General features: G+C 50.1%; 1 protein-coding gene across 1 annotated transcript; it reads left to right on the forward strand.

Annotated features, from left to right (window-relative positions):
• Positions 1-2,846: 2,846 nt before the first annotated feature.
• Positions 2,847-18,770, forward strand: Eif4ebp1 (eukaryotic translation initiation factor 4E binding protein 1). Its single transcript, XM_052162443.1, has 3 exons — positions 2,847-3,057; positions 16,493-16,672; positions 18,293-18,770. The coding sequence occupies exons 1-3, from the start codon at positions 2,916-2,918 to the stop codon at positions 18,322-18,324; spliced, it is 354 nt and encodes a 117-aa protein (XP_052018403.1). The 5' UTR covers positions 2,847-2,915; the 3' UTR covers positions 18,325-18,770.
• The last annotated feature ends 2,269 nt before the right edge of the window (positions 18,771-21,039 follow it).

Genomic DNA, 21,039 nt, shown 5'->3' on the forward strand with positions numbered 1-21,039 from the left:
TCCCCCCACCCACCCACTCCTGCCTTCCCGTCCTGGCATTCCCCTACACTGGGGCATCACACCCTCAGGCCCAAGGGCCTCTCCTCCCACTGATGTCCAACAAGGCCATCCTCTGCCACATATGCAGCTGGAGCCCTGGGTCCCTCCAACGTGTACTCTTAGGTTGGTGGTCTAGTCTCTGGGAGCTCTGGGGGGGGGGTCTGACCTGTTGACACTGTTGCTCCCTCCATAGGGCTACAAACCCCTCAGCTCCTTCAGTCCCTTCTCCAACTCCTCCATCGGGGACCTCCTAGCTCAGTCCAATGGTTGACTGCGAGATTCCACCTCTGTGTTTGTCCAGGCTCTGCAGAGCCTCTCAGGAGACAGCCATGTTAGTCTCTTGTCAGCATGCACTTCCAGGCATCCACAATAGATGTGGGGCAGTCTCTGGATGGTCTTTCCTTCAGTCTCTGCTCCACACTTTGTCTCCATGTACTAAATACTCACTTTACTCCTGTGAGTATTTTGTTCATGGGGGCCATTCTTACTCAAACCATCACAGTAGCTATCTTTTTTTTTTTTAATGATTTATTTATTTTATTTATATAAGTACATTGTAGCTTTCTTCAGACACACCAGAAAAGGGTATCAGATCCTACTATAGATGGTTGTGAACTACCATGTGGTTGCTGGGAATTGAATATCAGAACCTTTGGAAGAGCAGTCAGTGCTCTTAACTGCTGAGCCATCTCTCCAGCCCAACACAGTAGCTATCTTTGTACAGGGAACTATGGGGTTTCTGAGCCAAGAGATCCCAAGCTTAGATATCTCCAGACTTTTAGTTCCTTTGTAACCCTTAAGACTCCCTTCTACCCCACTCCTTTTTAAAATTGAGACAGAGCCTTATCTATAGAGATATAGCTGAGGATGGTCTTGAACTTCTGACCCCCCCCCTCCAACCTTCACTTCCTGAGTCCTGGGATTACAAGTTTACAAAGTGCCAACACAATCAGTTTTTATGTGGTGCTTGGGATTTAAGCATGGACTTAGTGTACACTAGATAAACTGTCAACCAAGTGAGCTGTATCCCAAGATTCCCCTTCCCCATTTTTTCTCTCTTTCACGGTTTAAGACAGGGTCTTATATGTCTGGCTCAGGCTGGGCCTCAAACTTACCATAACTATGTCCGTCCTCAACTTTCCAGTAATCCTCCTGTCTCAGCTTCTCCAGTGTTAGGACTATGTGAGCTAGCATGCCCAGCTCAAGCTTTCTTCTTGGTCTTCTTTCTTCTTGGTCTTCTTCTTCTTCTTCTTCTTCTTCGTCTTCTTCTTCTTCTTCTTCTTCTTCTTCTTCTTCTTCTTCTTCTTCTTCTTCTTCTTCTTCTTCTCCTCCTCCTCCTCCTCCTCCTCCTCCTCCTCCTCTTTTCTTCCTCTTCTTCTTTTCTTCCTCCTCTTCCTCTTCCTCTTCCTCCTCCTCTTCTCCTTCTTCTCCTCCTTCTTCTTTTCCTTCTCCTTCTCCTCCTTCTTTTTCTTTTCTTCCTCTTCTTCTTTTCTTCCTCCTCCTCTTCCTCCTCCTCCCCCTCCCACCCCCTCGTCCTCCTCGTCCTCCTCGTCCTCCTCGTCCTCCTCCTCGTCCTCGTCCTCCTCCTCCTCCTCCTCCTCCTCCTCCTCCTCCTCCTCCTCCTCCTCCTCCTCCTCCTCCTCCTCCTCCTCCTCCTCCTCCTCCTCCTCCTCCTCCTCCTCTTCTTCTTCTTCTTCTTCTTCTTCTTCTTCTTCTTCTTCTTCTTCTTCTTCTGCCTGAGACAGGATTTTGCTGTCTAGCACAGGCTAGAATCCTAATGCTTCAGTTTCCTAATGGCCACACTGGACAAGTGTGTAGTGCTTGAATGTTGAGCCTGAATGATGGACTTCATAAGCAGGCCCTTCCCTGAAATCTTAGTTCCAGGAAATCCAGGGCCTCCAGAGCAACCAAACAAGGCAAAAAGCAAAACTCCTTTCAAAATGCTTCTCCCAAAGGGAGGAAGGTGGCCCAGGGTGTTCTCTCAGGCTAGCCTGGACAGCATTGAAAACAGGGTTCTGGCCCTACCTTGGCCTCGGATATGTATTCAACAGCTGTGTGATCTTGTACAAAACTCTGTCCCTTACTGAACTTCGGTTTTCTGTTGTTATTTGTGGTTGTTACTGTTTACATGATTTGTTTTGTTGAGATGGGGGTCTCACTAAGTTGTCTGGCTGTCAACTCGGGGTCCTCCTAGGGCTTCAACCTCCCCAGCGCTGGGATTAGAGGCATTTCCTACTACTCGGAGACTGACACCGACTCTCTTACCGGTTGTACATGCATTTTTCCCTTCCCTCCCTAGTGACTATCAGACAAAGTGCTGGAGTAGACCCCAGTCCAAGTACTATTGGGATCTCTGACCAACTCTAACCCTTCCCAGCCCATAGTCTGCAGAGGTTCGAGCCTGCCCATCGCTCAACATACTTATATTCAGTTCCCAGCTGGCTGGCTCGTTCTAAACTCTTCCACCACTCCTTTCAAGATCAAGAATGCTTGTTGTGCTGCCACTGTGACTCCTACTGCAGTGAAGAAACGAAGGATCGGGGATCGAGGGGTCACATCCTAATATAGAAAGCAGGCGGTCTGGTACGCTGAGACGCTGCCCCCGTCGCCTCTACATAGTTCTTCTCAGAGACTCGGGGAGGAACCCGCGAAAGCAAGGGGCCAGCATTGGGGTTCCTGCACTGGAGAGGACAGAGGCTGCCTAGGTCAGCAGCTGGGAACCACTTGCAGGCAGCGGGCTGGAGCTGGGTGGGGCCGGGCGGACCGCAAGTCTCGGGGGGCGTGGAGCCCAGGCGGAAGGGGCGGGCCGGGCACGAGAAGGGTTGGGCCGAGGTGCCTTGGGGTTGCAGGAGGGTCGTGGGCGGCGTGCAGGAGACATGTCGGCGGGCAGCAGCTGCAGCCAAACTCCCAGCCGGGCCATCCCCACTCGCCGCGTGGCCCTCGGCGATGGCGTGCAGCTCCCGCCCGGGGACTACAGCACCACCCCCGGCGGCACACTCTTCAGCACCACCCCGGGAGGTAGGCGCTGGTCGGGGTCCCGAACAACCTCGGGGGGCTGGGGATGGGGGGGGGGGCTGGAGGATATGCTGGGATCCGGAGTCTCACGTGCGACCGGGAGGGCGGCGTTCGGGGGTTCGGTAGCTGGCAAGAAGGGACAAGGGGCGTCCGGAGAGCAGAAGGGTCACCGTCTGGGTTGCCCGCCTTCTGGGTGTGGTGGAGCATGGTCTGCAAACTGCCTTTTCCTAGGAGACACAGCAGACTGCACTAAGCATACAGATAGGGCATTCTGTATGCTTACAAATACAGGACCACCATGTGCTTAAGGGAGGCTTCTATGAGTGTCAGGGCAGTTCTGGGGTGGGACACATCAGAGAAAAGAGGCTAGTCTGGAGATTAAGTTCAGTCGATCTCCTTTGGAATAACTGACGCCCGCATACTTTTTTTCTTTTTAACCTTTCCGGAGGCAACCCTCTTTTTTTGCATTGGACACTCGCTCATTAATGGAGGCTGGACGCTGAGGGTGCTTCCCTGCCCCAGAAGCGCGTCTCTGCCACCTGTGGCATGAAGCCTGTTAAGAGAGAGGTCCCTGCTGGGGCCGCGTCTGGTGTGGTGCAGAACAACACGTTCCTCGGGCCTGGGGGGCAGGGCACAGCGCTGATTTCGCCCAAGTGGCGGACAACGAGGAAGAGGAAGCTGAGTTGGCGCGGGTGGGGGCCGGCCTCCGGGAACCAGGCATTCCCAGCTTGCCCCGGAGCCCCAGTGCAGACGCTGATGAAACCTACCCGCCCGTTTGCGTGATGAAATCCTCGTGGCTCGCTACTTCCCTCCCAATCCCCGCGCTGCTCCCACCCACTTCTGTGCTTCTCCCCTCCCCGGTCTCCTCCCCCTCAACTACTCCTCTTACAACTCAAAAACAAGAGAAATCCTGGCGCTGGGATGAACCTTGGGCTACTGCTGGCGCAGCCGGGCCACATGCCTATTTTCTCGGGGCAGCTGCCCGACACCAGGGAACACAGCCAGATCCCAGAACGGAGGCACCGATGAAGGGGATCTTAGAGATCAGTCAGTGTCCAGTCAGTTCTGTGGTCTTCAGAAATACAGCACCAAGGCCTCGCTCCTTGAGCGCGTGTCTGTTATGCATTGTCATGCCATGCTCCTAGACTCAGCTAAGAAGTAGCAAGCAGGTAGGGAGGGAAGAAAGCCTTCTCCCTCTCCTTAGAAATGGCCCAAGGAAAAGTTCTCTGCAGGCTTCTGCCCTCATTTTAGTCCACGCTGTTGCCCCCCTTTGTCTTTTCGCAGAACTTTGTGTTCAATACAAAGTTCCACAGAGAGTTGAGTCATTTTAGGCGAGGTGTAAATCTGGGCCTTTTTTTTCTTTCTAATAGGCACCGAGTCGGACATAAAGGCTCTGAGAAACGGTTTTTCCCCCTCTTTTGCCCTTCCCTTTCTGGATGGACAGGTTAGCTGGGTAGCAATAGCCAGTACTGTTTGTAATGAACTCTGATCAACTTCTCACTGGGGTCTGGGAAGTGTTGACAGGCAGTTACCCTTGTCTTTGAAGAGGAAAGGGCTTCCTTATAGTGTAGCATTTACTTCTTAACTGAAAGAAGGCAGTGCCAGGTCCCCAAAGCCAGCTGGCTCTAGTCAGATTTTTGTTGTTGTTGTTGTCGTCGTCGTTGTGTGTGTGTGTTACATAGTCCATGGTTCGAGGAAAGTCTTGCTTGCTTGTTTCTGCCAAAGCCAGCAAGCCTATTTAGTTAAGGAGTGGGATCTTGCCCCAAGGGCCGTTCATTCCAGGCCGCCTCTGCTAAAGTGCAGAATCTTGACCGTTTGCTCCACAATGTTTCTCATCATTTAGACCCCCAATTAAAAACGGAATCAGAGGGTGACGGTCTACGGAGTGACTTACAGGACAGCCAGGGCTGCACAGAGATATACCTGCCTCAGCTTCCTGAGGGCTGGGGTTAACAGCACTATATATGTGTTGTATATGTGTATGTATGTATGTATGATGTATGTATGTATACATTATGCATACATATATGCATATATGTATATATATGTGGTTGTATATGTGGATACACACACATATGTGTGTGTCTATGTGTGTGTGTATGTATATATATGTAGTTTTTCTTTCCTTGCCTTTTCAGAACTTTAGGAGTCTGGCAAAGTAGATTCCATCCAGGCATAAACTCAGGCTGACATTTCTAGAACTTAGGCTTTCTACCCACCTTGGTATGTGACGACCTGTAGGGGCTGCAAGCACCACAGGAAGAAATACCTGCACTTCAGCGAGGATGGCTTTGAAGCAGCTGCCTCTGGAGACCAGGACACAACAGGTGGCCTGAACCATCTCCATTCCTGGGGCTTTGGTCGGTGGTTATTAACCCTTTGGTAACCTAAGACATGTCTGAAGGGAGTGTCTTACAAGAATATTTGAACCTTGGTGTCTTTGAGATCGCCAGCAATGCCATAAACAGGATCTTCTGGTGAATACCCGCCCAGGATGACTTCTAAACCTACAGAAGTTGTTTGCATGATCCTACCTCGTAGTACCTGGGTGAGGTTAACCAGGCAGGCAGGTAGGGTGGCAGGCATTTTGTTAGGTGGTAAAGCTGAGTGTCTTGGTGTAGAAACAGTTGGATCTCTGTGAGTTTGAAGCCAGCCGGGTTAAGGGTCTACATAGTAAGTTCCAGGTCAGCGAGACCCTATCAGAGAAAAAAAATGTCTCTGTCTGGGAGGCCGACCTTGAGGTGGCTGCCACGTGTTTCGCTTTGGCAGAGCTGGGAAGAGGGGAGGTGGGCTGGGCGCTGATGGTGGTGACTGGATGTTCTGAGGTCTTAGTCGCACAGAGGGGAGAAGTTACGGCTGAGGATATTATTAAGGGTTGAGTGAGAGAGCTTTGGGTATCGAGATGGCAAGGAGATAGAACGGTCCCCATCTCACAGGCATCCAAGCATCCCTTTAAAGCGTTGGAAACAATATATACATTAGGTTCCAGTACGTACTACTGAATTGGAAGGGGGTTGGGTAGAGCTCTCCAAACTCCCTTTGGAGCCTCTTGGTTTTGAAGGCATTCCCGAGTCCTTACTAGGAAGACAGTCTGACAGGAGGGTTGGGAGTCAGGTGAAGACAGAGCTGAAATGGGGGTCTGAAGAGATAGATGGTCAGGGGTTCAAATGTGCTGGCTGCTCTTGGAAAGGTCTGTCCTTTAGCACCTATAGGATGCCCCCGACAGACAGACCTCTGTCCACCATGGTTCTAGCTGCAGGGTGGCCTCTCCTGGTGTCACCTCCGCAGACACTTCTCCCCAAATTAAAATAAAAGCGTGGAGAATCTTCTTAGTGAAGACCAGCTCTGCAGGAGGCTTTAACATCACAAAGGCGGGGGAGGTGGTGGGTAGGGACAGGGGTCGGAGGATGAATATCAAGTATTAGAGAGAATGGCTATGTTGGGAGTTAGGGAATTAGATGCTTGGCTCAGACTTTCAGTTCTGAGAGGGATAGATTCCAGGGGTGTACTCATCAGTGGCTATAATTAACCCTGCGGTGTTTACTAGAAATTAGCTAAGAGCAACCTTAGCCATAGCCTTCCTTACACAGACATCTGAGACACATGCTGATCGCTTTAAGATTGTGGGATTTATTTTACGTTTCCTAGTGTGACGACAGATCATTCTGTGTACCTTGACTAGGTGCTTCTGCCTCCTTTCTTCTCTCTCTATTTCTCCCTCTCTTTCCTTTCTCCTTCTTCCTCCTCTTCTTTAAGATAGGTTCTTACTGTATAGTCCAGGCTAGCCTCAACACTGCTGATCTTCCTGCCTCAGCTTCCATGTGGCATCCAGCTTAAGTGTGTGACATTTTTATTTGTCAGTTGTACTTAATAGTTCAGTGATGCTGAAGGGAGATACGGTCTCTTAAAGGCGTAGCTTTAGAAGGAAGTGATTCCATAGACATCTCCTGCCCTTCAGCTCTGTAACCAATAGTTACAGATTTATTTATTTTATGTGTATGAGTACACTCTAGCCATCTTCACACACACACCAGAAGAGGGCGTCAGATCCCATTACGGATGGTTGTGAGCCACCATGCGGTTGCTGGGAGTTGAACTCAGGATCTCCGGAAGAGCAGCCAGTGCTCTTAACTGCTGAGCCATCTCTCCAGCCCCACCCATGGTGATTTTGCTTTGTGGTTTAGTACGTGGGCCCCAGGGCCACTGATCATGTTTGATATCCAACAGACCTTGTCTCCATGATGCATGACATTCTGAGGAGGTGATCCTCTAAATTTTAGTGGCCTTCAGAGGTTGCCTTTTCTTTCCACTATACCCTCAAAGTGGCAAGTATTTATTATTTGCAAGGTGAGTTGGATTCTCCCCACCATAACAGCAAAAGTCATTACCGACTTGGGTGTACGGAGGCAGATAGGATGGTGCAGATTTAATTTCACTTGGCGAAACATTTTTTCCAAATGAGCCTTTCTTTGATGTTCAGGAAAATGAGTTAGAAGGGAATAGCAATATTGAAAACGAGGACTGCTCAACTCGACCATTGTTTTTTTTTTCTCCCCCTTAGCTTTCATTCATGCCTGTGTATCCCCATATGTTCAGGCAAACAAACAAAAACATCCGTTACTTTCTGGTCCGACTCTTACTTACCTCAGCTGTCTTTGTCCGGGGTGAGTCATGGCCACGCATCTGTCTGTTGGCACGCTTGTTTCTCGGGTTAGACAGGATGTTCTTCCAGAGCAGTCGTTGTGACCTCAGAACCTAATGCCGGGTCCAATGTTCAGGAGGTGACGAGCGCGCTGGGTGTGGCTTAGTGGCATAGCGCTCTCCTAGTGTGTGTGATGCCCTGGGCTGCTCTTTAGCACCAGGGAAAAGATGAAGGTGAAGGGGCCTAAAAGGAGCCCAGGGTGAAGCATCCTCGTGGGGTATCTAGGTTCCTTCCTGAGGCCTGGGTGTCCGCCGGGATCTCCATGGTGGAAATGGCTGTGCCAAGTTGTCACTAGCTTTTTTGATTTTTTTCGAGACAGGGTTTCCTGGCTGTTCTGGAACTCACTCTGTAGACCAGGCTGGCCTCGAACTCAGAAATCCACCTGCCTCTGCCTCCCAAGTGCTGGGATTAAAGGCATGCACCACCACTGCCTGGCTTGTCACTAGCCTTTAACAAGCCGTCCCTGACCGAGCACAGGGCCCCCAATGGAGGAGCTAGAGAAAGGACCCAAGGAGCTGAAGAGGTTTGCAGTCCCATAGGAGGAATAACAATATGAACCAACCAGTACCCCAGAGCTCCCAGGGATTAAACCACCAACCAAAGAGTACACATGGAGGGACCCATGGCTCTAGCTGATATGTAGCAGAGGATGGCCTGGTTGGACATCAGTGAGAGGAGAAAAGGCCCTTGGTCCTGGGAAGGCTCGATGCCCCAGTGTAGGGGAATGCCAGGCCAGGGAAGCGAGAGTGGGTGGGTTGGTGAGCAGGAGGAGGGGGCATGGGGTAGGGGGGTTTTGGAGGGGAAACGAGGAGAGGGGATAACATTTGAAATGTAAATAAAGAAATATATAATAAAAAAATAAAAGGAAGAAAGGAACATTGATAAGCAGTAGAATAGCATATATTTAACATGATGGTTTAAATAATAAAATATAGGTACTAGTTTGGAAGAAGAACACTGATTAAAGTTAAAGAATCGTTTTTCTATTGAAGCACAAAGCAAGTTTATTAAATGAAAATGTGAGGGGCAATAAAGATTATTCAAAGTCTAAAAAACAAGAAACAAACAAACAAAAATCCCATGCCATCCCCAAACTTGAAGGATGGTTTACTGCTCATGCCTGTCCTTGGCTGATTTTGGCAGAGTTGGCTCACGCTGCACCTGGATTGCTCTGGACTGAAAGGTCCTAAGTGGTCCTAAAGGGCCACTTGTGGGGCCCCTGGTGGGAGGCTGGCAGCGTCCCCTTGGGGTTCAAATCATTTAGTTTAGCCTGATTTTAAGATTTATTTATTGTTATATGTAAGTATACTATAGCTGTCTTCAGACACACCAGAAGAGGGTGTCAGATCTTGGTGGCGTAAGCCACCAAGTAGTTGCTGGGATTTGAACTCAGGACCTTCAGAAGAACAGTCAGTGCTCTTAACCACTGAGCGATCTCGCCAGCCCCCGTAGCTTGAACCTCTGAACACTGGCAGATGGTAACCCAGGGCAGAGGCATCGGAGCCTTGCCACATCCCTTTAAACGGATTCTTTTGTTCTTGGGGGCAGTCCAGCTTCAAGTGGGGGGCAGGAGGAAGATGGGATGGCCTTCTTTGTTTTGAGACAGGATCTCCTCAAACCCGGTCAGGATGGCCTCACATTTGAGGGTGACCTTAAAGTCCTGATCATTCTACAGATACTTCTCAAGTGTATGAACCACTCACTGGTTTTTGTTGTTGTTGTTTGCTTGTTGCTTTTTGTTTGTTTGTTTTGTTTTGTTTTGCTTCTTCTGATCAGCAGGCTTTAGGGCCATCGCTTTGCAGGGCTTATCCTTACTGTCCAATACACCACTCTCAGAGTAACTTGGAAGGCCTGGGTTTTCTGGGCACTAGCGATTGGCTTGAGTCAGGTGTGCCCGGCAGTCCAAAATGACGATGATCATCCGGGAGGTACAGTCCGTTTCGAGCTTGGGTTGGCAGCATCCAGTGTGAAGGTTGAAAAGCAGGTTTCTCAGCTGGCTGCAGTGGCACACGTTTCTGATCCCAGTGCTCTGGAGAAGAGGCTCTCCTCAACAGGAGGATCTGATGTGGGAGGCCAATATGGGTGGGTGTTTTGAATGAGAATGGCTCCCAGAGATGCATATATTTGAAGGCTGGGTCCCCATTTGGTGGCACTGTTTGGGAAGGATTAGAAGATGTAGCCTTGTTGGAGGTGGGGGTGGGCTTTGAAGTTTCAAACAAAACAAAAAACCCGTCTAAGCCATTCCCCATTAGGTCTCTGTCTTATACATGGAGATAAGTATGACAACTCTTAGCTACAGCTGCATCAAGCACTGTGCCTGCTGCCGTGCTCTCGCCACGATGGTCATGGGCTCTAAGCCCCACGTTAAATGCTTTATTTTGTACGTTGTCTTAGCGGTGGTATCATCCCAGCAATAGAGAAGTAACTGGGACAGCCTCAGCTACATACTGTGTTCGAGGGCCACATGAGACCCTGTCACAAAACACTCAGAAGTGATCGGAGCAGTTGTCTTACTTGCAAAGAATGTGTGTTTGGACTGGGGTTGTAGCTCAGTGGAAGAACAAATGTGTATGGAACCCTGGTTTAATCCCAAACGCCAGAGAAGGGAAATCCCAGCCAGCCTGTTTTTAGCTTGCTACAGCTGCCATACGGAAATACTGGCGTCGAGTTAGCGTAAGCTGTGAAACTTACTGTTGGTAACTGGAGTGACTAGAGTGAGGTTGGTTCCTTCCGAGGCCTCTCTTTCTAGCTTGCAGATGACTAAATTCTCTCTTCTCAGCCTATAGTCCGGTCTTGTCTTGTCTTGTCTTGTCTTGTCTTGTCTTGTCTTGTCTTGTCTTGTCTGTCCTGTCCTGTCCTTATAGTATAGACTAGAGTTTGTTCAGGGTATGGGGAGGGTAGTAGAGACAGAAAGGCATAGAGAGTAGAGCCATGAACACTTAGAGAGAGGGGGGAGGGGAATGGGGAGAGGGGGAGGGGCGAGAGGACAGAGTGAGAGCAAGAAGGCAAGAGAGCCAGCCTACCGCCTGTGGTCTGTGGGTCTGTGCGAACATTTCCTCTTCTGAGGCTACTCCAGTGACAAGAGGTCAGGATCCACTCTAAAGGGTTCACACCGACCTTCCCTATAACGACCTCTCCAGATGCCATGCTGTGAGGTGCAGGACTTTAGGATTCCACACATGTGCTTGGAGGAACACAGTACAGCCCGTCACAGCTCCCACCCACTCCCGCTGGCCTAGCCCTTGCTGTGTTTTGGGAGCCGCCTGGAGAACAGGGCACCCCATCTTGATCATGGCTTGTGGTGCCCGCACTCTGCACTGGTGCATTCAGAAGCATTTGGGGAGAAGAGGTCAGCAAAGGGGAGTCGGCGCGATCAGTCTCTGTAAAAGCCTTGCCCTTGACAGAGCTTCTGAGAAAGAAAGGTGGCTTCCTGCCCCTGACGGGCTACCCACAGTTGGTATCTGGTAACTTCATAAGATCCCCGAGAGATACCATTATTTGGTTTGCTATATTTTGTTTTGCTTTATTTTACTTCTTTATTTTTAGCCCAGGCTGGCTATGCAAAGTCACTGTTTTGGGAAGAACAACATTGCGTTGTTGATCTTCCTGCCTCTGCCGTGAGAGTGCTGGGAGTGTAGCTGTGCGTCACCGTGCCTCATTTCTGCTTCCTTTTTTTATTATATATTTTTATTTTCTATATTTTTTGTTTACAATCCAAATGATTTCCCCTTTCCCAGTTTCCCCTCCCCATATGTCCCATAAACCTTCTTCTCTCCACCCATTCTCCAATCACCTCCCTCCTTTTTCTCTATCCTGGATCAAGCCTATCCAGGATCAGGACCCTCTCCATACTTCTTCATGGGAGTCATTTGTTATGCTAATTGTGCCTTGGGTATTCAGGGCTTCTGGGCTAATTAATATCCACTTATCAGAGATTGCATTCCATGTGTATTCTTTTGTGATTGGGTTACCTCACTTAGGATGATGTTTTCCAGATCCAAGTCTTCTTTCTGATAGGTTTACTCGGCTTGCTTGAGACTGACCATCCATCCATCCATCCATCCATCCATCCATCCATCCATGTGTCTATCATCTCTATGTCTGTCTACTTATGAAACGGTCTCTACATTGCCCTGGCTGTCTTGGAACCCTGTAGCCTGGCCCCGAACTTACTGAGATCCAATTGCCTCTGTCTCCCGAGTGCTTGTGTTAGAGACACACACACCACCGAGGCTGGCTTATTTTTATTTATTTTTTGGTCCTCCCCCCCCCTCCCCCCCAGGGCCTCGTGCAAGTAAGGCAGATGTTCTTTCCTGGAATGCTAACTCTGGCCCTCAGGAATGCTGGTATGTGTTATTTAGCCTTGATGCTACTCCTTCGGGGTGTGAGTTTTTCCCTTAATCTTCTTCATGTGGCACAGAAAGAACTAGGGCTCAGACATTTTAGGTTTTTAGGTAAGTGATTCCTAGTTTGAGCCCAGAACTTCTGCCTTTAAGTCCCATGTGGTTTGCACATTAAGGGATCCTAAATATAGAGGGTGATAGCTAGTGCTTTAAATATAGTGTCCTCGAGCCCAGGGTAACCAGGGTAACTTGGTTGACAGGTGAGAACTAGATCCTTGGGGAATGTGTCCTCACTGTGTCCAGGAAAACTGGCCTCAGTGCTAAACTATGCCTCGGGAGTAAACACTTATCTATACTTTGTGCATTCCAGGAATTAAAAGTCCCAAAGGCTACCGGCCATACCTAAGTTCATGATGGTTCCCATAGTCTGTGTGTCTGAGGGAGACGGAGGCTGACCAGTCTCACCTCACACTACCCCCAGCTCTCTTTCTCGGTTGCTTACCTTCCTTCTCAAGCACCCTCCTCACTTTGGCCTCGGACTAGCAACTGGTGGCAGTGTGTCAACTTAAACCTTTACGGGACAGAGAAATTGTTAGCATTTGTGCAGGGGTCCCTTGGGGCGGGGGCCACCGTTCTAATGCACACTAGAAGCTGATGAAGTTGTCATGGTGATAAAGGAGAGGTCTTGGAGAGACCATTGAGGCAAAGGTAGAGAAAGTGATACCTTGCCCACAGAGTAGAGCGAGTGAAGGAGACAGTTGTCTGTCGAGACTCGGTGACAAAGAAAGGCGGTCTCTATGTGGTTCAAAACTGAACTTTGAACGTTCACCCCAATAGTAGGCTCTGGGCTCCAGTGCCACAGCTGACCCGTGACTCACTGTGTGTCCTCTGCCTACCTCAACACTGTGTATGTGTATTTATTTATTTTGTAACTTCTTACTTTTCTTGTCACTGTGACCAGATCACTGACAGGAAAACTTAGAGCCAGGATATTTAGTTTGGCTCCTGACTTCACAGCTCAGTCCACAGTCAGTTGACTGGTTGCCCTTGGGCAGAACGTCATGGCAGCAGGAGCTTGTGGTAGAGGCCGGTCTTGATTTTTAAGGTGGGCAGGAAGCAGAGAGGGAGATGCTGGTGTCTGTCAGGCTTCTAAAGTGTGAGATGGTGGGTGCTACCTGCATCGAATGTGGGTCTGTCCTCAGTTAATCCTCCCTGCAAAAGACCTCAGGCACTCCTGACAGCTGTGCCTCCCCAGGATCCCACATATTTTTTGGAAATAGCGTCTCTCTATTTAGCCCCGTCTATCCTGCAAATTGCTATGTAGACCAGGTTGGCCTAGAACTCAGATCCTCCTCCTCCTGCCTCCTGAATGCTGGGAGTGGCACCACGCCAGGCCAGCAGGAACTCTTAAACATTTTTGCTTGACCTCTTCTATCTAGCATGAGTTTTTATATAATCCGAGGTATGTAGGTATATGAAATAGGTATGCATATCAAACATTCACTGATAGAATCATAAATTTATTTAAAGACAATTTTTTGGGGGGGCCTGTATATATAATTTGACTGTCTATTAACGACAAAGGCAAGTTTGCATGCTGAGCTGACCTTGTTTATGAAGAATGGTATCCTGGCTGAATGTTTCACACTGTAGGACACAGGGCACATTCGTTTTTCAGTTGGTTGGTGTTTTGTTTTTATTATAATCTGTGATGTGCATTATGTTGGTAAATTGTTCTGTGCTGTTTGGGGTGACTGATAAGCTGGCTGTACCCGCAGGGTTCCCGTCTCCCACTTCAGACCCAAGTGTGTTTATCTCAGTGTCTGGCCCCTGTGTGACCAGACAGTGGGTGAAACAGCCTGAGGGTGAAAATGCCCTTGAGGGGGAGCCACTGCCAACCAGGGTCACTATTGTTTGTACCATGCTACAGTAATGCCTGCAGTAGGAAACTTGAGGAGCTTGGCTGCAAGTTCCAGGACAGCCAGGGCTGTATAGAAAGACCCTGTCTCCAAAAAATATGGAGGACCCTGGGGAGGCGCACTCAGCTGTGGGAGTGCCTGAGGTCACTTGCAGGGTGGATTAACTGAGGATAGACCTTCTCTCAGGGTGGGCAGCACCATCTCTTGGTGTGGAGAGAAGAAGGCTCAGTTGGGGGTTCCAGCTGCCCGCCTTGGCTTCCCTTACTCAGATTCTGCCAGATGTTGTGGACGTACAGTGTGATGACTGCACGTTTCCTCTGTCTGCTGTTTGTTAGGCTCACCTGTTTGAAGCCTTGCCCCGAGGGGACCATCTGCTTTGGCTGCGACTCCAGCTGGCTGCCTTGGAGTGGATTTCTGCTGAATGTTTGGCTGGTTTAAAACTGTTTGTCTGTCCTGTCTTGTCTACCCAACTCTCACTAGCTATCTATTCTTTAATTTGACTTACTGTGTACTTACTCATTTAAAATGGAAAGTTTTTGTAGATCATTCTCCAGGCAGTACAAAACCATCATCAAGGGCTGGAGAGACGGCTCAGTGGTTAAGAGCACTGACTGCGCCGGGCGTGGTGGCGCACGCCTGTAATCCCAGCACTTGGGAGGCAAAGGCAGGCGAATTTCTGAGTTCGAGGCCAGACTGGACTACAGAGTGAGTTCCAGGACAGCCAGGGCTACACAGAGAAACCCTGTCTCAAAAAACCAAAAAAAAAAAAAAAAAAAAAGAGCACTGACTGCTCTTCCAGAGGTCCTGAGATCAAATCCCAACGACTACATGGTGGCTCACAACCATCTGTAATGAGATCTGATGCCCTCTTCTGGTGTGTGTGTGTGTGTGTGAAGAACAGCCACGGTGTACTTAGATATAATAAATAAATCTAAAAAAAAAAGCCCAAAACATCATCAATGCCAAGCCATTCATTTAAATAAATAGAAGACAGTAGCGGTGAGCTGTGCTTAAGGACATTTCAGAAGCTGTCGGTAATTCTGTGCTAATCCCAAGTTGAGACTCATGTACTTATTGAGATGGAGGGAGAAGGAGAGGAAAAGAGAAAGAAAAGGAGAGAGAGAGAAAGAATGAGGGAGAGAGAGAGAGAGAAGGAGAGAGAGAGAACGAATATGAATAAGAATGGATATAGGTGTGGGAGCATGCATACATCTTGCCTATGGAGGCCAGAAGACATCCTGTGAGAACTGATTCTCTCCTACCATACGGGTTTCTGGTCGTGAACTCAGGGCACCAGGCAGGTTTGGTGGCCGGTAGGTGCCTTTTTGCCGACTGAGCCATCTAGCCAGCCCTTAATTTGTTTTTATTACATGTGGTATATACCATTATATAATATGTAATCAATGATGCATAGTCTCTATAAAAAAGAAACTGGCTTCCGCCATTGCGTTCGAGGAAACCAGACTTATTCGTCATCTGCCCAGGATAGCTATAAATAGAAAGGCAAAAGGCAGTTTTAAAATTCCAGCTGGATGCCACTGTCTGCTGGGGGCTTGGAAGCTAAGGCTTGAGATTTGCTGGGAGGAAAGCGTTCAGTAGGTGCTGTTGAGGGGTTAAAAATAGATCACCCATGCCATGCTGCTGTGTTAGAGGCCCCAGGGGGAAGCTGTGGGTAACTTCATCTGCTCACTGTCACCTCATGGGTCTTCCTCCCATAATGGGCTTGCTCCCTTACCCAGGGAAACGATCCTTTATATGGTGGCGTTCTGGCGGCTGCCTGGGTGGAGGGTCCTGAATGTGGTTTACTGCTAGAGAAGAATTCACTGAGACACTGAGACTGACCCCCACCCGGCGGAATAAGAATGACTTGTCGTAGGAGGTTGGATGGAGTGGGACTGGTGTTCATGTCAGTCCTTAAAGGGTGCTGCAGGCAGATGAATGTGGTGAGGTTTGGAGAAGGACTCAGCCTAAGTCCTTTCTGGATCGGATAGAGTGTTGCCTGTTTCTGCAAAGACCTGGCAAGAAAGTCTCCTCTGCAGGGAGGGATCCACTGTCCTTTCTGTTGTAGATGATTGACCTGCTGCTGGAGGTTCTGCAGGATAGGAAGGTGCGGTGACGGGGTGACCACCTTTTCTGTGTGCTGTGTGTGGTGTGTGTAATTGACAGGGAGAATTGAGGGGGTGAGAGGTTGAGGGACGATAGCATAGGGTGCTCAGAGCTCTGAGAAGACACAGATGCATCTTGGTGGGCAACAAGCATTCCACAGGAGAGGGGGTCCTCAAGGGGTGTTGTGGGGTAGGCACTGGAGCAGGGATGTGATCAGGTTGGCCAGGTCCCTCCGACAGCCTTATTCCCCTTTGGTCAAGGAACCTGCTGCCTCCGCTTGGGCCACACTTTCACAGGAAGCGGGAAACATAACAGGCAAGGGGTTCCAGGAGGCCCTGCCAGTTCCCTTGTTACACCTTCTCCACCAGGAACCAGGATCATCTATGACCGGAAGTTCCTGATGGAGTGTCGGAACTCACCTGTGGCCAAAACACCCCCAAAGGACCTGCCAACCATTCCTGGGGTCACCAGCCCTACCAGCGATGAGCCTCCCATGCAAACCAGCCAGAGCCACCTGCACAGCAGCCCGGAAGATAAGCGGGCAGGCGGTGAGTCCTGTCTGGGCCCTGACCTGGGAGGAGGATTGTCTGTTCTCAGGAATCCCACGTTTCAGGGAGAGGGTGATGGTGACTGTCCGCCTTTTGAGGAGCAATTGTGAGGGGCCCAGTGCCCAGAGGGTGGGGGACGGGTGGGAAGTGGGATTCTCATCGGTGCCAGCTTGTCCCCTGCAAAACTCCCAAGGACCTCAAGGGTCATCGGGTAATTAGGAGAGGATCTAAAATGACAGTGGCTTTCATCAGCCCGCCTTTGTATCTACGCTTGCAAAATACCACTCTTGGAACACAGCAGCGGTATTCTTAATGCAAGGAGACAACTTATCAAAGACACGGTGTACTTCCCCTCTAGGAAATTACACGTCTGCAAGATAAAAAAGTAAACCCAGGTAACCTCCTGGCAGGTTACTGGTCATTAAATGGATTATTGATGAAGACAGGCTGACAATGCCTCCTATTGTCACGGAAACTTTGACATTTATATCTAGGTCCTTCCTGGTCCCCCCTCCTCCCCTCCCCAAAGCAATCAAAGCAGCCACCCTGGCAGCCAGTGTGAACGGTTCTTGTGACAGTGCTCCTGAGCTCTCTGCTCTGGGACCATGTTACGCAAGCATGTCCTCGTACCCTTGGTCACAGTAAGGCCTCTGACTCTCCACCCTGAAGGCGGAGCTCCAGGCTCAGATAGGGAGCCGCTGACACCTCACAGCCCTGTAGGATGGGGATTCCCTTTTTAAAAAAAAAAAGATTTGTTATTATATGTAAGTGCACTGTAGCTGCCTTCAGACACCAGAAGAGGGCGTCAGGTCTCTTTACCGATGGCTGTGAGCCACCATGTGGTTGCTGGGATTACAACTCGAGACCTTCGGAAGACCAGTCAGTGCTCTTACCCGCTGAGCCATCTCTCCAGCCTCCATGGGATTCCTAATTACCCCGGGAGCCCAGCAGCCCAGGATAGACATCACTTACCTTGTTACACTGAGATAGACATGGGGCAGGTGGAGTAGCAGGAAGGCTGACAGCCTGCAGAGTCTGGGCAATGACTGGGGAACCCCTCCACCAGTGAGCACGTGGCAGGGACCCATGGGTGTAGCTTGGTAACCGCCTGTTACATCGCTCTCTGCAGACTTCTCACCTCAAACCAAAGATGACAGAGGATGCAGTTCAGCGACACCTGGAGTTGTCACCGTTACCTGAAGGCTGCCATTTACCCTGGCTGGGGCATCTACCCTGCTCCTAGTTTCTGACGGTCCCTCTAGCTGTCAGCCCTGAATAGTGGCCAGGTTGCCCCATATGGTTAGGCGGTGGTGGTGGTGGCAGCAGCGTAGGTAGGCGTACTTTTAAATTTCCTTAACTGGACACAGGACACAAAGCTCCACCCCTTGGGCCACGGTCAGCACTGTTACCGCTCTCATGAGGAAGCTGCTTCCTGGCCCAGTCGTCTCTTGTTTCTCTTTGGCAGTGTGCTCCGTGCTCCCACTCCGTGCTCCTGCTCCGTGCTCCCGCTCCGTGCTCCGCTGGCTTCCACTTGACCTAGGAGCATAAATAACAAAGACCATGTCTTCTCTCTGGCCTTATGCCACTTGTTTATTGGCTGTCTGTCTCCTTTCTCCGCAGGTGAAGAGTCACAGTTTGAGATGGACATTTAAGGGGCCAGCCATAGGACGCAGTGATGCTTCCGGGCCCCCGGGGCCCTTGGGAGGAGAGCCACGGCTGTCGCAGGCAGGCCTTGTACCCGGCAGACACTGGGTGTGGATCGTCACCCAGTCCTGCTCCTCACTCAGGGCGCCTGCTCTGCCTTCCATTTCGTGAACACCAGCACATACCTCCTTGTGCCTCTGTTGATACCGAGCTGCTACTCCAGGGGAATGACTCTCAACCACCCCGTCCCTGCATCACGTGCCAGCGAGTGGACACAGGAGTCTGTCAGAATGATCTGGCAATTCTAGCCCTGGCCGCTGGAGCACACCCACCTTTCCTTAGGTTGGGGTACCTGGAAGAGCTACCCTTTTACGTCTTTCCCTGAGAGGAAATAAAAGCCACATTTACCCTAGGCCCACAGCTGGGCCCTGTCTGAACTGTTTTCCACCTGAAATGGTGACACAGTTACTCTCTGTTCAGCGCTTTTGGTGTATATTTCCTTTACATTATCGTAGGTGCTTGTTATACCAGCCCTCTGGGTCAGCAGAGCACGCCTTGCTGTCTTTACAGAGAAGTCTGCCTGAAGATAACCTAGTCCTCCATGGGCCAGGGCCAGGGCCAGGGCCAGGGCCACAGCCACAGCTCTGCTGCTCTATTACTATTTTTAGTAGCAAGTGTTACCTCTGTCCGGCGAGGAGCTCGCCTTCCCCTGAGCCAATGTAGAGCCTTTGGTCCACATGCAGGCAGTCTTTGTCAGCCATCTTTGTGTGTTGCTGCTGCGGGGGATGCAGAGGAGATGATAGGATTTTACTGAGGTGTACCCTGTACCTGTTAAAGAAACAGGAAGCCGATTGCATCGGGCTGGTTCCCAGTGGTCTGTGTGGGGTGAGTTGGGGGGCAGGGGGGTGGAGCTTGGAGGAAATGGTGTAGCTGGGAATGAGAGGGGGCAGACACCTAGTGTTAGAAAAGTCAGATGGTCTTGGGGAGCCGCGATGACTGAGGGTGGGGCGTCGCGGATCCCTTCACGGACACAGCAGGTACTTTTGTGTGTGAATGTGACTTACCAGTTGCTAAAGAGAGAGCCATTTTATGAGTCTTGACTGCTAGACTGAGACTGGTGTGGCAGGTGTCTCACTACGGGACCTGCTGAGGGGTGGGTACCCGGGATCAAGAGTCAGTGGCTGATGACGCTGTGTCCTTTGTCGGTTTGGGATCATAGGGTTTCATTAGCTTGCCATTGGGGGAGCGGCAGGCCTCAGTGGCCAGACCTCTCCTTGCCTTCTCTACAGCCGATTCACAGCCCCTTCCTAAGGAAGTTTGAGTCCACGTGGTAATATATGAAAGGATACAGTGCTGTGTTGGCTGCATACACAGAGCATAGCCTCCTCCCGAGCGTGGGATTAGGAGGCTGTTGAGGCGCTACCACCTCAGGGAAATTTCATCTAGGTTAAATGAGATTAAGTCAACATTTTCTGTCAGCTTCTCAATAAAAGTACTGCATCGCTCTGGTATCTCACTAGAGGTCTTGGTCAATAGTGTATATAATTTCAGGGCAGTTCTATTTCCTCAAGGTCAGTGTGCACTCCCCTGGTAGACCAGAAGCCATAAAACGGGTATAGAAGTTAGCAACTTTCCTCACTGAGAAATGTATCCTTCAGAGGAAGGCCCAGTCTCTACAGCCATAGTTGGCTGGGTGCTAGGTGTTAGGTGCTGGGTGCTAGGTGCAGGGTGGTGGCAAAGCTCTGCAACCCAGCCCTTGCTCTCCAGGAAGAAAAGTCGTGGAGAAGTGAACCTGTTTTGTTCGTCTTGACATCCCCATGTCCTGGGATCTTAATGGTTTGCAGAGATGTTCTCTTAGACCCATCTGTTTGGCATGCTCTGCTGTGACCAAAACCACTGTTAGCATTTGAAGAGCTGACTGGGCCACTGTAGACAGGTGCCAAGAACCAGAAACAAAGAAGTTTTAAGGTACAGTGTGTGTTCTCAAGTTACGAAGCCTAATGGAGCAGAAATGCCAACAAGCCATCTGTGATTATCCACTGCCTGGAGGCCATACCTGTTCTCTGAATGGATGTAAATAGGTTTAAGGAGCTTGGTAGCTGGCCCTTGGCAGTGGGTTTTGATTCCAGGCCCTTCCTGGACCCAGAGTGTCCTGTGCTTTAAAGTCCCCTAGGACAAGTTTGCCTTTACTAGCTTCAGGGAAGAGACCCAACCTGGTGGTCAGCAGAGAATGGGCTGCGTTGATGTAGATGCCAAAGGCGAAATGTCTTGGAGGTTTTGACGGCGGGGTGCTAGCTTTGGGTGTGCAAGCGTGAGGTACCGACCCACCACCTGAATGGCAGAGAAGAACTTGCGGTCTGTCCAGCTTACCCCAGTTGGCTGGTCTGTTATGGCAGCCAGCATGGGAGGCGGGGGTGGGGGTGGGGTGGGGGGCTCCAGGTTCAGTGAATAATCCTGTCTTTAAAAAAACAAAACAAAACAACAACAAAAACTGGAGAGTGATTGCGTGTGAGTGATGCTAGCCATGTATTTCTGGCTTTCACATGTCACATGCACATCCACAGATGTGCACATGTGAATGCACAGAGGGCACACAGTTAGAAATTGCACGGCAAGGACAGTAAAAATAATCCTGGCGAATGTGCCTAGTACGCATGGGTACGGTGTTGAAACTGGTAACTATCCAACTACTAGGGTGCCATTGGCTCCTTTGTCTCCCAGGT

Source organism: Apodemus sylvaticus, chromosome 18 (assembly GCF_947179515.1).
Source record: "Apodemus sylvaticus chromosome 18, mApoSyl1.1, whole genome shotgun sequence".
Lineage (NCBI taxonomy): Eukaryota > Metazoa > Chordata > Mammalia > Rodentia > Muridae > Apodemus > Apodemus sylvaticus.

Excerpts from the sequence above, each read along its gene's own strand:
- Eif4ebp1 (XM_052162443.1), top strand. The coding sequence starts at position 2,916 with ATGTCGGCGGGCAGCAGCTGCAGCCAAACTCCCAGCCGGGCCATCCCC. Across the intron at positions 3,058-16,492 it reads CTTCAGCACCACCCCGGGAG|GAACCAGGATCATCTATGAC; the intron begins GTAGGCGCTGGT and ends CTTCTCCACCAG. Across the intron at positions 16,673-18,292 it reads GGAAGATAAGCGGGCAGGCG|GTGAAGAGTCACAGTTTGAG; the intron begins GTGAGTCCTGTC and ends CTTTCTCCGCAG.